Below are 16,749 nucleotides of genomic sequence, written 5' to 3'. Positions count from 1 at the left end.
TACAGGATGTCTTTATTGGTGAAAAGGAACACCCGAACAAAAATGCATCAGATTTTATGGAAAGTGAGGGCAACTGATGCACCCTAATACATACTCAACAATTCTGCTCCACTTAAAAAAAAAAAAAAAACCTTATAAAGGGGGCAAATATTTTAAGAAGCAGCTCCCTGAAGTTTTTAGACTGGATAAAAACTTGCACTTAAAGGGGTACCAAATATAATATATACAGTTGCTGATGTGACAGAGTAACGTATTCTATCAAATTTATATACTAGAAAACAACGAAATATCTTGGTAATTGTAAATATAATAGTCGGTACGCTAAACGGCACAAGAGTTGCCATTTTTAAAAGACCGTGACGTCAGCGCTACCCACTGCACTAGGAGAGAAGCGTGTAATCATGGCGTCGGGCGCATCAAGTGAAAGCGACAGCTCTGTCGAATCATACGAAGAGATCCCGCAAGACACACTGCAAGCAGTTTGAACCTAGGAGAGGTACTCTCGACTCCGGTGATGACGAAAGAAGAGAAGAAAGCTCGGATGACGGCGAAGATGAGACTGATGCTGACCATGGGCATGGCGAGCGTGGGGCAGAGCGTCTGCGTGCAGGTGACACGGCGTGGTGCTCGTGCGGAAAATGTAACGTGGAGTTGCTCACGAGTCCAGCAGAATTTATTTGCTGCAATGAGATAGGCGCCACCCGTGGACTTGCGAAATCGTCGCAAGAGGCAGAAACAGGTATTTCACACGTGCTATTCCCAACCTCAATGAGCCAACACAACTGGGCACATACATACGTCATGAGTGTTACGCAGAGAAAATGAACGTGCATTCTGATTGGATAAAATTAATATCATGGCGGGCTGTTCAAACTGCGGAAATAGTTTGCTCGAGCTACTTTCAAAACACTATAACTTTCCAACCTTAGAACAAAAAACTTTTGTAAGTCTTGAATAAGGTTCGTTAATGTGTGTTTTATTGTTATATTTACTCTATATATTGCCCTCTGTTCCCCTTTAATCAGACACTTCACCTCATTGTGAACTTGCTAACTGCTTCAACTCGGTTTCCATGCGAGTGACTCTAAATCAGTATCACGATCCAGTCAGGATTCAGACAGACAGGAGATGAATATTTCAAAGATGCACTTGTCTTTTTGGCTAACTGTAAGGCTAATGTGTTTCCTAACATTTTTTTTTTTGCTTCCCCCTGATCAGAACTTGTACGAGAGCATTAAAAGTGAGCCCTTTAAGATCCCGGAGGATGATGGCAATGACCTGACCCACACGTTTTTCAACCCTGACCGAGAAGGCTGGCTGCTTAAGCTAGGTCAGTGGAGAGAGGAGGCTTCTTCACGCACTTTGTTTCTCAGGTCACGGAGCTCTGTATGCTGTGTTACTCTTCCATCCTTTCCGTCACCCTGCCACTCCACAGCTAGTGCTATCACACGTAAATACTCGAGAGAAGCCCTGGGTTCTCTCACACACTGAGTGGTGTTAGTGAAAACCATGTGAACATCACTATTCAGTGGCTCAGAACCCTGCCGTACTTAAAGGGATAGTTCGGGATTTTTGACATGAATCTGTATGGCATCCCCATCAATAGTGTCGTGCAAACACACTGACTTACCCCTGACAGCATCCTGTGAGTCCAGTTCTTGTCCAGTTTTGGTCCAGACGAAAGTAGTCCGGCCAGTTTGTTGGGGTCACGAAAGTAAAACGTTTTTCGTCTCAAAACGGTACGTGTTCAAAAGAGTGATATATTTGCATCACAAAACCGTTGCCAAATAAAAAGTCAGACCTCGAAATCGCTTGGCACTATTTTCTCTCCCTCGGTATCACTGCGCGCTGTCATGTTGACATCTGCGCAGGAATCAACACCTTTCCCATTGTTTGGCAGTGATTAGGAGTTCAGATCGGCGGCGCTAACGAGCTAATTTGAGAGCAAGAACAGCGACAAATTGATCACCTTCTATAACCTATACAATAATATATTTGTGAAAATGGTGCGCACTTGCGACTATCCAAGCTGTAGCAACAAAGATGTGGCTGAATCTCCGCACACATTTCACCGTCGTAGTCAGACATGTCGCTAACTTTGCTAGCAGTAAACAATGTAGTGATGTGTCGGTCGCGAACGATCCGGTTCAAAGAGCCGGCTCTTTGAAGTGAACGACGGGAGCCGGCTCTTCGGTGGGAGCCGAGTTGGGGAACCGAATCAGTTTTTTGTCCTTAGGTGCTCAGAGAGAGAGAGAGAGACAGAGTTCAGCTCAGCTGAAGGATGATTGTCTATTTGACAACCATGATCATTGTTTTGTTGCCGTGAATTCCTAAAGCTCATGATATAAATCGTCGCTCATAAATTGACAGGTTCGGTCGGCGACCGCCTTGGCACGGCCAGATTAATCTGCGGTATACAACGAGACAGCAGTCATTATAACAGGAGCAGATTTGCTGTTCCAGTGGCTTCTCATTACTGGTGGAGCAGAGTGCGGCACTTTTTTCTCTTTTTACGTGCGCTCAAGGTGCCACATATTTTGTTGCACATTGTTCTGTGTTTGTTAAAATAATTTCCAACTTTGCTTCATAGTTTCTTAGGCCTGATTTATACTTCATAATTTATTTTGTGGCATTTTGTTCAAGGTCGAGTGTGAAATAAAGCCATAAAGGATAAACAGTTGATGTCTTCTGTGTATTTTATATTGGTAATATAACACAGTTTTGCATCATGTTTGTGAGAAAATAATTTATTAATTGGTAAGTAAGTTTTATTTCTATAGCTAGAACATTGTTACACTGCTATACTTTACAAAGCTTTACAATGGCTACAAAAACTAAAAAATAAAATGGAAAACATCTTATTGATAAAATATAAATAATAATGTAATTAATTAACTAGTTAATTGCAGCAATTAAATCAAAAATAAAATCTCAGGAGCCGTTTGGGAGCCGAAAGAGCCGGCTCCTTATAGTAAGAAGAGCCAAAAGAGCCGAAATTCCCATCACTAAAACAATGAATGAAACAGCCGTGGCTGTCACCTGGCGGCAGCGCGCAGTGATAAGAAGGGAGAGAAAATAGTGCCAAGCGATTTCGAGGTCTGACTTTTTATTTGACAACGGTTTTGTGATGCAAATCTATCACTCTTTTGAACACGTACCGTTTTGAGACGAAAAACGTTTTACTTTCGTGACCCCAACAAACTTGCCGGACTACTTTCGTCTGGACCAAAACTGGACAAGAACTGGACTCGCAGGATGCTGTCAGGGGTAAGTCAGTGTGTTTGCACGACACTATTGATGGGGATGCCATACAGATTCATGTCAAAAATCCCGAACTACCCTTTTAAGCACTGCTGGATTAAATGAGTAAGGTGTCACAGATCTGGAGAGTAAGCGATCATGAAAGGTGAAATACGGTACATATGCAATGTTTTATTATTATTAATCTCGTATGTAGTGAAAATTCATTGTCTGATAATTATAACTATTCTTTTAAGTTCGTTTCTTAAGACACGTATTTTTAAGTATGTTACCTCGCTTGTTGACAGTTTCGGCGAACACTTCCGCCTTCTTCAAAACAGTCACCAGATGTCGAGTGGTGACGTGCCTTATCAGCTGATGTTACTCTATGGAGGCGTGAACGTCCCGCCCAATTTGACAGGTAGTCCACGCCTCCTGCTGTCAGGTTGCTGCCCCAGGACTGCGCTCCAGGTATGTGACAGCGCGTACGCTCCCTCATCCCGGTTCATGGTCCTCTGCGCCCGCTTACGTATCTCCACTGCCTCCAAAATCAGAAGAGAATAGATATCAGCGTTGGATTTTGGAGGCAGTGGAGATACGTAAGCGGGCGCAGAGGACCATGAACCGGGATGAGGGAGCGTACGCGCTGTCACATACCTGGAGCGCAGTCCTGGGGCAGCGACCTGACAGCAGGAGGCGTGGACTACCTGTCAAATTGGGCGGGGCGTTCACGCCTCCGTAGAGTAACATCAGCTGATAAGGCACGTCACCACTCGACATCTGGTGACTGTTTTGAAGAAGGCGGAAGTGTTCGCCGAAACTGTCAACAAGCGAGGTAACATACTTAAAAATACGTGTCTTAAGAAACGAACTTAAAAGAATATTATTAATCTCCTCAAATTTTACAATACTTTCAGATTAATCTTGACTCTGAAGGACTCTAAGACACTTTTTTTTTTTTTTTAATACGACTGAGCTATTTTTATTCCCCAGGCATCGTTCCAGATGAAGCGCTGGGTTTTGACTGTGTCCCTGCATTGTATTTACTCACATGTGTTTTTAATCTTTGCCCACCCCTCCTCCCAACATGTCTGCAGTTTTGGTCCTAGATGTGGTTGCGTGTGGCTCGTTTATTGTTAAAAACGTTCCTTCTTGTGTTTTTCTTTATTCCCTCTGCACCCCCATAACCCCATCCTTCCGTTGTGTCTCTGCCTGTCTCTTCTCAAGGAGGTAGGTAACCTCGGAGAGCACTGCCGCTCCAGCCTAACTGTCCTTCCTCCTCTCCTCATTTCACCTCCTCCCTTGATCCTTGCATCCCCTCGCCATTCCGAGCTATCTGCATCTCCTCACAGTGGCAATTTAAGCCCGGTACCTGTTCTCTGATTGGTTACTGAGGACTGATGAGGCCGGGGTCACATTGCTGTTTGTCAGCCTGGTCGAGCCTCATACTTTTGGATTATTGCCAGGCCTGGAACACACTCGCGCGCACATTCCTCCAGCAGTACGTAAGCTCTCTGCAGGCTCGTATACATGCCAGCAGCTCTGGTGTGCAGAGTTATTAGTCTATCACCCCAGTCTCATTTAGGCAGTGTGGAGCGAGATGTTTTTCCTACTTTACGATGATCTATTACAGTTACCTAAAAATAGCATGTGGAGAATATAACAGAGGGGACTTGTTTTGAATGGTCATACGTAAACATCTAAGGAGGTCAAGGCATGTTAAAAACACCATTATTGAAAACATGGTTGGTGCATAATTGCAGTACTTTCCTCAGAGGAATCCTGATGTAGAAAAGCACGAAAGCTAATTTCAGCACTGAACTAATTTCAGATATCAAACAATCCCACTCCAGCATATTAACAGTTTGGTCAGTTTTAGCCTAGAAGTGTTGAACTACCATGTGATAGTTATATATATATATATATATACACACAGCACCATTCAAAAGCTTGGACACCCGTAATCATTCATAGGTTTTTTTTTTCTGTATTTACACCCCTGCTCCGAAAGGGTGTAAATGCTAGGTTTTTCTGATGTAAAAAAAAAAAGAGACCACAATAAATAATTTCAAAACTTTTCCCACCTTTAACGTGACCTATAAGCTGTACAATTCAATTGAAAACAAACAAATCTATTGGGGGGGGAACACAAAAAATTAAAAACATACAATAAGCTGGTTGCATAAGTGTGCACACCCTTAAACTAATACTTTGTTGAAGCACGTTTTGATTTAATTACAGTATTCAGTCTTTTTGGGTCGGAGTCTATCAGCCTGCCACATCTAGACTTGGCAATATTTGCCCACTCATCTTTGTAAAAGCGCTCCAAATCTGTCAGATTGCGAGGGCGTCTCTTGTGCACGGCCCTCTTTAGGTCACCCTACAGATTTTCAATTGGATTTCGGTCTGGGCTCTGGCTGGGCCGTTCCAAAACTTTTTTGGGGTCATTGTCGTGCTGAAAAATGAAATTCCTCTTCATCTTTCAAGCAGACACCTGAAGGTTTTGGGCCAAAATTGACTGGTATTTAGAACTGTTCATAATTCCCTCCACCTTGACTAAAGCCCCTGTTCCAGCTGAAGAAAAACGACCCCAAAACATGATGCTGCCACCACCATGCTTCACCGTGGGTATGGTGTTCTTTTGGTGATGCGCAGTGGTGTTTTTGTGCCAAACATACCTTTTGGAATTGTGGCCAAAAAGTTCAACCTTGGTTTCGTCAGACCATAACACATTTTCCCACATGCTTTTGGGAGAGTTGATGATTCCCCCCCGCAAAACTTAGCCAGGCCTGGATGTTTTTCTTTGACCCTACCTCATAGTCCAGACATTTGGAGAATACGGGAGATTGTTGTCACATGTACGTAGTACACAACCAGTACTGGTCAGAAATTCCTGCAGCTCCTTCAGTGTTGCTTTAGGCCTCTCAGCAGCCTCCCTGACCAGTTTTCGTCTCGTCATCGATTTTGGAGGGACGTCCAGTTCTCAATAATGTCACTGTTGTCCCATATTTTCTCCACTTCTTGATGACGGTCTTCACTGTGCTCCATGGTATATCTAATGCTGTGGAAATGTTTTTGCACCCTTCTCCTGACTGATACCTTTCAACAATGAGATCCCTTTGATGCTTTGTAAGCTCTCTGTGAACGCTGGCTTTTGCTGGAGGATGCAACTGAGTAAATGTCTGAACTTTATTTGGGGTTAATCAGAGTCATTTTAATTGATGGCAGGCGTGAACCCAAAAAGACTGAATGCTGTAATTAAATCAAAGCGTGCTTCAAAAAACTATTAGTTTAAGGGTGTGTACACTTATGCAACCAGCTTATTGTAGGTTTTTTATTTATGTATTTCCCCCCCAACAGATTTGATTGATTGTTTTTCAATTGAATTGTACAGGTTATAGGTCACATTAAAGGTGGGAAAAGTTTAGAAATTATTTATCATGGTCTCAGGTTTTTCTGATGTAAAAAAAAAAAAAAAATATATATATATATATATATATATATATATATATATATATATATATATATATATATATATATATATCCTTTTAACAGGGTGTACACACTTTTTATATCCAATGTACTGGTTTACCTCTGTCAGTCCGTCCATCCAAAACATCCTTTCTCTCTGCAACAAGTCATAGCCACTTGGTACCAAACTTCAGCTTGGGGTTCTATACCGTGTATACTGTTTTCAGGTCTGTCGCACATCAACTTCCTGTTTACCGACTGAATGTATTTATGAAACATATAGGGTGGATTTTGACGCTATTTCAAGAAGCAAAATGCTACTTCAAAATGACAGTTTACCAGGATGCTGCTCTTTACATACTTGTTTCAGGGTTAATTATTTGTTGAAGTCAACATTCATAATAAGTGTCATATTTAGTGCTGTCAAAAATGTCGCGTTATTATCACGTTAACTTGACTCAATTTTAACGGCGATAATTTTTTTATCGCGAGATTAACGCTCTGTGACATGATGTAGGTTTTTCATAAGCTTTTGAAACTGCCAGGAACTTGGAAGAGACTTTGCTTAGAAAAACGATAGCAGCTAGACTGTAATGCCACGCCCCGCACAGCCAGAGTCCTCTGCCCTCCCCCCAAAGAACCAGCGCAGGCAGCTCGCGCTGCCGCGCCTCGGGACGAAGAGCCACGGTGCTCGGCTTAGGTTTCGTTTTCCCATCGGCGGCTTCAGCCCGACTTTGCAGTGGCTGTGACAAGACGTGTTATGCTCTGCAATAAAAAAAAAACAAAACATTGGTACAAAGCAAGCCCATTCACTTTTTTATGCTGATAAGAGAATTACAATGGTTTTTCATGTGACAAAAACGTGCGATTAAATTGCGATTAATCGCGAGTTAACTATGACAGTCGCGACATTAATTGTGATTAAATATTTTAATCGCTTGACAGCACTAGTCCTATTCCTTCGATTGCTTGCATTCTGATATAAGCGAGAGCGAGGGGGCTATAAGTGAGCAGTAGCTCACAGTTGATCTTGTTTGACTGTTTTCTACATTGTAGGACAATACTGAAGACATCAAAACTATGAAATAACACAGAACAGAAATAGAATTGTGTGGTAAAGAAAAAAAGGGTTACAAAAACAGTGTCTTTCATAGTTTAGATTTTTCCAAGTAGCCGCCGTTTACCTTGATGACGCTTTGCACACTACTGGCATAATCAAATCAAATCAAGTTTATTTGTACAGCGCTTTTAACAATAAACATTGTCGCAAAGCAGCTTTACAGAATTTGAACGACTTAAAACATGAGCTAATTTTATCCCTAATCTACCCCCAATGAGCAAGCCTGTGGCGACGGTGGCAAGGAAAAACTCCCTCAGACGACATGAGGAAGAAACCTCGAGAGGAACCAGACTCAAAAGGGAACCCATCCTCATTTGGGCAACAACAGACAGCCTGACTATAATATTAACAGTTTTAACAGGTATAACCCTCAACTGTCCTCATGGGGCCGTCCTTCACAGGAGCGGTGCGATAAAACTCCGACCGATTATCTTAACCAGCTTCATGAGGTAGTCACCTGGAACGCTTTTCAATTAATTTCAGTGCAATTTCTTGCGGCCTTAATGCATTTGAGCTCAAACAGTAAATGGCCCTATTCCACAACTGTAGTAATCCATATGTCAAGAACCACTCAACTAAGTAAAGAGAAATGACATCCATTATTACTTTACATGAAGTGTCTTTTCATTCTCATCTCATTATCTCTAGCCACTTTATCCTGTTCTACAGGGTCGCAGGCAAGCTGGAGCCTATCCCAGCTGACTACGGGCGAAAGGCGGGGTACACCCTGGACAAGTCGCCAGGCCATCACAGGGCTGACACATAGACACAGACAACCATTCACACCTACGGTCAATTTAGAGTCACCAGTTAACCTAACCTGCATGTCTTTAGACTGTTGGGGAAACCGGAGCACCCGGAGGAAACCCACGCGGCCACGGGGAGAACATGCAAACTCCGCACAGAAAGGCCCTCGCCGGCCACGGGGCTCGAACCCGGACCTTCTTGCTGTGAGGCGACAGCGCTAACCACTACACCACCGTGCCGCCTGAAGTGTCTTTTAATTAATAAAAATAAAGAAAAAGCATTGAATTGAAAGTTGTGTCCAAACTTTTGATTGGTACTGTGTCTGTGCGTGAAGCACTAATTTTATGAATTCATTGTCCATAGTTAGTGTGCATTTTGCAGAAGAATAAATACATCAGTGACATTACATGCAAAATTGAAATGCTAACTATCCTACATTGTGTGTGATCCATAAGAGTCCTAAGAGTTAATGAGCGGATATTTGGTTAACCTCTACGAGAGGGAAAAGGGGTGGGGGATCTTTAATGTGGTGTAATCAAGTCCGATATTTCCACTGCGGTTAAACAATCCTCCTGTTGGTAGCAGCACATGTGTTTACGTGTCTGACACAACAGTATGCTTTAATATTGAACAACACGTCACGCTTTTCAACTGTTTACACTCCATGTCACGGAACGCCCATGAGACTGTAAACAGTCCCTCCTTTACTAGCCTCTCTCTTAACCTATGTTTGTGTATTATTCATTTTTTCATGTTACTGACAAGCTGGAGAAACGTAAAATCCTCTGTTCTGAAGATTCTCCTGTAGCAGAAAACTTTTGACGAACAAAACGCTCACACTGGAGACTCCTTTTTATAAACTTTAAATAAATGTTTAGTTCTTCACGATATCAATTATTAGGTCGTCTTTGTGAAATAGCAGTTTTAGATTCATTTATTATACAGTGGCATGCAAAAGTTTGGGCACCCTTGCTGAAAATGTCTGTTACTGTGAATAGTTAAGTGAGCAGAAGATGAACTGATCACCAAAAGGCATGAAAGTAAAGACGACACATTTCTTTTCAGCGTTTTCTGCAGGATGTGTGTTTATTTTTTTGTACAATTGGAGAGTGAAAAAAGAAAAGGAACACCATGCGAAAGCTTGGGCACCCCAATACATTTGAGTTCTCAGGTAACTTTTACCAAGGTTCCAGACCTTAATTAGCTTATTGAGCTGTGGCTTGTTCAAATTCTTCGTTAGGAAAGGTCAGATGATGCAGATTTCAAAGCTGGATAAATTCTCCGACTCCTCAGACTTGTCCCTAAAATCAACAGCCATGGGCTCCTCTAAGCAACTCCCTCGCATTCTGAATAATAAAATAATTGATGCTCACAAAGCAGGAGAAGGCTACAAGAATGTAGCAAAGTGTTTTCAGGTAGCTGTTTCCTCAGATTGTAATGTTATTAAGAAATGGCAGTTAACAGAAACAGTGGCGATCAAGGTGAGGTCTGGAAGATGAAGAAAACTTTCTGAAAGAACTGCTCATTGGGTTGCTAGAAAGGCAAATAAAAACCCCTGTTTGACTGCAAAAGACCTTCAGAAAGATTTATCAGACCCTGGCGTGGTGGTGCACTGTTCTACTATGCAGCGACACCTGAACAAATATGACCTTCATGAGAGAGTCATCAGAAGAAAACCGTTCCTGCGTCCTAGCCACAAAATTCAGCGTCTGAAGTTTGCAAATGAACATCTAAATAAACCTGATGCATTTTGGAAACAAGTCCTGTGGACTGATGAAATCAAAATAGAACTTTTTGGCCACAATGTGCAAAGGTACGTTTGGAGAAAAAAGGGTGCCAAATTCCAGGAAAAGAACACGTCTCCAACTCTGAAGCATGGGTGTGGATCGATCATGCTTTGGGGTTGTGTTGCAGCCAGTGGCACAGGGCACATTTCATTGGTCGAGGGAAGCATGGATTCGAATAAATACCAGCAAACTCTGGTAGCAAACATCACACCATCTGTAAAAAAAAAAAAGTTGAAGTTAAAAAGAGGACGGGTCCTACAATAAGACGATGATCCAAAACACACCTCAAAATCTACAATGGAATACCTCAAGAGGCACAAGCTGAAGGTTTTGCCCTGGCCCTCACAGTCCCCTGACCTAAACATCATTGAAAATCTGTGGAAAGATCTCAAAAGAGCAGTGCATGCAAGACAGCCCAAGAAACTTGTAGAACTGGAAGCCTTTCGCAAGGACGAATGTGTGAAAATCCCCCAGGTAAGAACTGAAAGATTATTAGCTGGCTACAAAAAGTGTTTACAAGCTGTGATACTTGCCAAAGGGGGTGTTACTAGGTACTGACCACGTCAGGTGCCCAAACTTTTGCTTCGGGTCCTTTTCATTTTTTGGTATTTTACACCTGTAAATGATGGAAATAAAAATGTAATCTTGTGGAAAATATTAAAGAAATGTGTCGTCTTTACCTTTATGCCTTTTGGTGATCAGTTCATCTTCTGCTCACTTAACTATTCACAGTAACGGACATTTTCAGCAAGGGTGCCCATACTTTTGCATGCCACTGTATAGAGCTCTTGCTATCGAAACCATGACGTATGAGAAGAAGCGCGTTAATATAAACCCGAGATATGACGGTCACGGCTACTGTTGTAGAAAATTCATCACAAACTTCTGACCAGTCAGGTTGAACAGCACTGTCGTATGAAGACAAAATAATGAATTTTACATTACTGGCTTTAATAGACGCTCTTATCCAGAGCGATATACAACATACCCTGAGCGGCCTGGGGAGCAGTTAGGGGTTAGGTGCCTTACTCAAGGGCACTTTAGCCATTCCTGCTGATCCAGGGAATCAAACCGGCAACCTTTTAGTCCTAAAGCTGCTTCTCTTACCATTAGGCTATGGATTCCCCCTAGATATACACTACCGTTCAAAAGTTTGGGGTCACCCAGACAATTTTGTGTTTTCCATGAAAAGTCACACTTTTATTTACCACCATAAGTTGTAAAATGAATAGAAAATATAGTCAAGACATTTTTCTGGCCATTTTGAGCATTTCATCGACCCCACAAATGTGATGCTGCAGAAACTCAATCTGCTCAAAGGAAGGTCAGTTTTATAGCTTCTCTAAAGAGCTAAACTGTTTTCAGCTGTGCTAACATGATTGTACAAGGGTTTTCTAATCATCCATTAGCCTTCTGAGGCAATGAGCAAACACATTGTACCATTAGAACACTGGAGTGAGAGTTGCTGGAAATGGGCCTCTATACACCTATGGAGATATTGCACCAAAAACCAGACATTTGCAGCTAGAATAGTCATTTAGCACATTAGCAATGTATAGAGTGGATTTCTGATTAGTTTAAAGTGATCTTCTAGCCCAGGAGTAATAGGGTTATACCCGGAACAAATTAGTAACAAGCTGAAAATTTCAGAATATGTTCAGAATACCTTTAGGAATAACATACTAAAAGTCCCCGGAAATCCCCCTTGTGCTCTCTGAGAAATTCAAGATGGCGTCCAAAATGGCCGCCAAATGGAGATCTGCCCATATCTCAGGCCCAAAACAAAATATTAATGCAATTAAAAGGTCAGAATATATGTTTTGTACGGTAGGAGAGTAAATTCCAACGTGTGTGTATTAATTACATTGTGTATTAACATTATATAATAACAATGTACACATTATTATAACAGTATATTTGTGTATAATGTGTTCGCTTGCCATGTCTGGTTAGATTGTCATATTTTTGGCACTTCACCAGTTCACATTTATGAATGTGCACAGTACTATGAATGCGTGTAGGTTTCATCCAGTCCGATCCTTGAATCAAGTATCAATCTTGAAACGCCCTGGCCCATAAATTCACATCCAAGAAGAAATAACAATGACTGTTATGACAAAATAATCGTTATGGTATCATGAAGATATCTCATATGTTTTTGAAATGGCTTCAGTTCTTAATGTTTAGGACTAATAATTACAGACTTATAATTGTAAATCTATACATGTGCTATTTAATGTACACTACCGATTATAGAGTGTGGATCCATTGGTTACTCGTTCACTCCGCATCATCCTGTTCTGTTCACAAAACAACAAACACAATTACTAGGGGTTGGAGCACTTATTTTCATTAATATTAATTAAAGTAAATTGGTGGTGTAAAATGAAAAATGGCATGTTAAAAGGTCATGCTGAGTTTAGTCATTTTTTGTCTGAACACACTGGCATTGCTAGTAGTAAAGACTGGCGCTAGAAACTCAAAGATTAATTTTTTCCACCCTTAAACAAGCTTGAATAAATTCCCTACTTCATTGATGGTACAACAAAGGTCCAAGCATTACAACTGAGGCACTGAGAAGTGTTTAAGTCTACTCATTGTTTATAAGCAAGAGCTTTTATTGAGGCAGACCTTTTTGTCATGAAAGTCGCTGGAATGTTGAAGAAGTGTACTGAAACAGCTTGCCATTGTAGTTTTAGAAGATAGAGTTCTCAAATTTAATTTCCCTTTAATATTTTATCAAAGCTTAAAGATGCACTAAATATTAAGGAAATTGATGTCTAATTGTTGTCTTACATTATGTTCATGTATGTAGGTAGCCTACTAAGCTAATCTGTCAATCATGTCAACCATCAAATTCCATGTAATTTCCACATTAATGACCTTGTAATCTTAGTTAATTTTAATTTTAACAGTGTGACAATGGTGAATTTGCATTGCTTGTATGAGAGAACATATAATTTAACATTTTAATTGCATTTATATTATGTTTTATCCCTGAGATATTGAAAAATCTCCAATCGGCGGCCATTTTGGACGCCATCTTGAATTTCTCAGAGAGCACAAGGTGGATTCCCGGGGACTTTTAGTATGTTATTCCTAAGGGTATTCTGAACATATTCTGAAAAATTCAGCTTGTTACTAATTTGTTCCGGGTTGGACTCAATTTTGAGCTAATGCTCTTGGGCTATTCATTGAAAAGAACAGTGCTTTTCTTTCAAAAATAAGGACATTTCAAAGTGACCCCAAACTTTTGAACGGTAGCGTACACACATATCAAACATGCAGCTAAATGCCAGCTCAGCCTGTGAAAATTCTTTATATTTGCTAAACCAGTACATGATGATGCTCTATACGAGAGTTGCTCTGGGTGTTAAATACGTGGTTGTGACCATGAGCTTCATATCTGATTCCCTGTACTCACCTGTATGGGTGTCAAAGCTGTCTGCTCCAGAGACTATTTTAGTTCCAACGTGTCACTTGGACACTAAGACAGTGCTGCTCTCTGCGTTAAATATTCCCTTTTCTTTTTCAGAAAATGTGCGCTGATCTAGAGCAGAGAGAATGCCTTAATAGTCATTTCATTATTTAATAAATACCGACGCCTAATTTATCTAGTGGATGGAAACATCCGACGTTCATTAATGTAAACATGCAAGACAGAAAAAAAAAAAACGCTGCTTATATTTCATAACTCAGCTTGGACGTTTTTTTGTGGGTGTTATCAAATCTACATTTGTAGCCTTTCAAAAAATTAGTTTTGAGGCCATTTCCATAAATAAGTAGAGTATACCGGTATGTTTAGCCTTTAGCCTCACACCTGGAAAATAAATCCAGTCTGAAGTATTTCTCACATGTTCAGTTCCCTGCCCTGTTTCCTTGCCCTCTGGGTATGCGAGCCAGCCAAATCCCGCACGTGAGCATGTCTTACCCAACATTTAATACACTGTATTACTTACAGCAAGTGTGCCATATTAGCCCTCCGGCATCTTTTCCCAGATCCCTGAATTCTGTGCTGGGAAACTTCACCTCCATAACAAAGATCAACATTTATGCATTAAAGGAATACCTATGCCAAAAGAACAAACAAAAAAAAACCCTTAGCCTTGTTAAGAATGAATGGAATCTAGTCAGGTGTGTTTATCAGGGTGGTCAGGTCTACATGGCCTTTCTTTCAGCGTTGATATTATTTGTATTCCTTTAATGTGTAACCATTTTTGGATTTGCCTCCACCCAATGCTGCATTGCTGCTTTGTCCGTCGTCACTATTAGCAACTCGGCACGTGTTATGAGAGAAATGTTGCAGTTTGTTTTTCCCGTAACAGATTAAGCTCTGTACACTCCCAGGAATCATGACGCACTCAGCAAGGGTTCTCCACATGACTCGGGCTAATTTGCACCACCAATACCAGATGCCTTGATTATGAGCACAAATGCAGGGATTGATTCACCTAACTGGAGAGACAAATAACAAACATGATTGGAAAAGAAACTTGATCCTTGCAGAGTACACAGGGAGTGAAATGGGAAAAAAAAAATCTATTCAATATGGATGAAACTGAGGAAAATATACTGGCTTATAGTTTCCTGATCGTGGCAATGGCTGATTGTTAACAGCCACAACGCATGCCGTTTTATTTGTCCTTCCAGTAGACACAAAGCAGTGATGGCTGGTGGCCTTTGAAATACGGGAAGCTCAGTTTTAAAGGGGTACCAAATATAATATATACAGTTGCTGATGTCACAAAGTAACGTATTATTAAGTATTCTATCATTTATATACTAGAAAACAACGGAATATCTTGGTAATTGTAAATATAATAGTCGGTACGCTAAACGGCACAAGAGTCGCCATTTTTAAAAGACCGTGACGTCAGCGCTACCCACTGCACTAGGAGAGAAGCGTGTAAATCATGGCGTCGGGCGCATCAAGTGAAAGCGACAGCTCTGTCGAATCATACGAAGAGATCCCGCAAGACACACTGCAAGCAGGCTATGGCTTAGAAGGGTACCAGTTTGAACCTAGGAGAGGTACTCTCGACTCCGGTGATGACGAAAGAAGAGAAGAAAGCTCGAACTCGCTTGGTGTTTTTCAGCGGAAACGAGTGAAAAGACACGTCTGGAGGATCGTTATGCTTTCCATCGGTCCTGTTATTACACCCGAAAGCAACGCACTGTGGCATTGTGTAGCCGATCACTTACAATTCATCCTACTTTCCGATTCACACGTGCTATTCCCAACCTCAATGAGCCAACACAACTGGGCATATACATACGTCATGAGTGTTACGCAGAGAAAATGAACGTGCATTCTGATTGGATAAAATTAATATCATGGCGGGCTGTTCAAACTGCGGAAATAGTTTGCTCGAGCTACTTTCAAAACACTATAACTTTCCAACCTTAGAACAAAAAACTTTTGTAAGTCTTGAATAAGGTTCGTTAATGTGTGTTTTGTTATATTTACTCTATATATTGCCCTCTGTTCCCCTTTAAGTCTCATCTCATTATCTCTAGCCACTTCATCCTGTTCTACAGGGTCGCAGGCAAGCTGGAGCCTATCCCAGCTGACTACGGGCGAAAGGCGGGGTACACCCTGGACAAGTCGCCAGGTCATCACAGGGCTGACACATAGACACAGACAACCATTCACACTCTCATTCACACCTACGGTCAATTTAGAGTCACCAGTTAACCTAACCTGCATGTCTTTGGACTGTGGGGGAAACCGGAGCACCCGGAGGAAACCCACGCGGACACGGGGAGAACATGCAAACTCCGCACAGAAAGGCCGTCGCTGGCCACTGGGCCCGAACCCGGACCTTCTTGCTGTGAGGCGACAGCGCTAACCACTACACCACCGTGCCGCCCTGTTTTAAGTCTACGTAATACAATTTTTCAATTAGTTATTTGTCATGAGTCAATTGTGTCAATTTGCTGTTCTTTATATGTGAATTCTGCCATGTTCTACTCCGACTCTGCCAAGTAAACTCTAGCGTACACATGAACTTACAGTTGTGGTCAGAAGTTTACATACAGTGACATGAATGCCATCTTTGATATGAATGTCAAGGCAATATTTGGGCTTTCAGTAATTTCTTTGAATCCCCCCGTGGTAGAATGATTGATTGTATAGCATACATCTTTAAAACAAACAAACAAAAACCCTAGAATTCGGTTGTGGGTGGTAGAAATGGGCAACTGGACTTGCTTGAAGGTTCTTGAAAACGTTTCACCTCTCGTCCGAAAGGCTTCCTCAGTTCTGTCTGACTAATAGGGAGTACTGACAGAACTGAGGAAGCCTTTCGGACGAGAGGTGAAACGTTTTCAAGAATCTTCAAGCAAGTCCAGTTGCCCATTTCTACACCCACAGTTTACTATGAC

At 41.4% G+C, this 16,749-nt stretch overlaps 1 protein-coding gene across 2 annotated transcripts in view; it reads left to right on the top strand.

The window, feature by feature from the left end:
• Window positions 1–16,749, top strand: part of cyth3b (cytohesin 3b) — a 103,744-nt gene that overhangs the window by 76,852 nt on the left and 10,143 nt on the right. For both annotated transcript variants that reach the window (XM_060901376.1, XM_060901375.1), the window contains exon 9: window positions 1,219–1,330. In XM_060901376.1, the coding sequence (XP_060757359.1) occupies window positions 1,219–1,330 (112 nt within the window). The remainder of the gene's footprint in view (window positions 1–1,218; window positions 1,331–16,749) is intronic.

The sequence above is a fragment of the Neoarius graeffei genome, chromosome 20, assembly GCF_027579695.1.
Source record: "Neoarius graeffei isolate fNeoGra1 chromosome 20, fNeoGra1.pri, whole genome shotgun sequence".
In the NCBI taxonomy this organism is placed as follows: Eukaryota; Metazoa; Chordata; class Actinopteri; order Siluriformes; family Ariidae; genus Neoarius; species Neoarius graeffei.
This window is presented reverse-complemented; position numbering and strand designations above follow the sequence as displayed.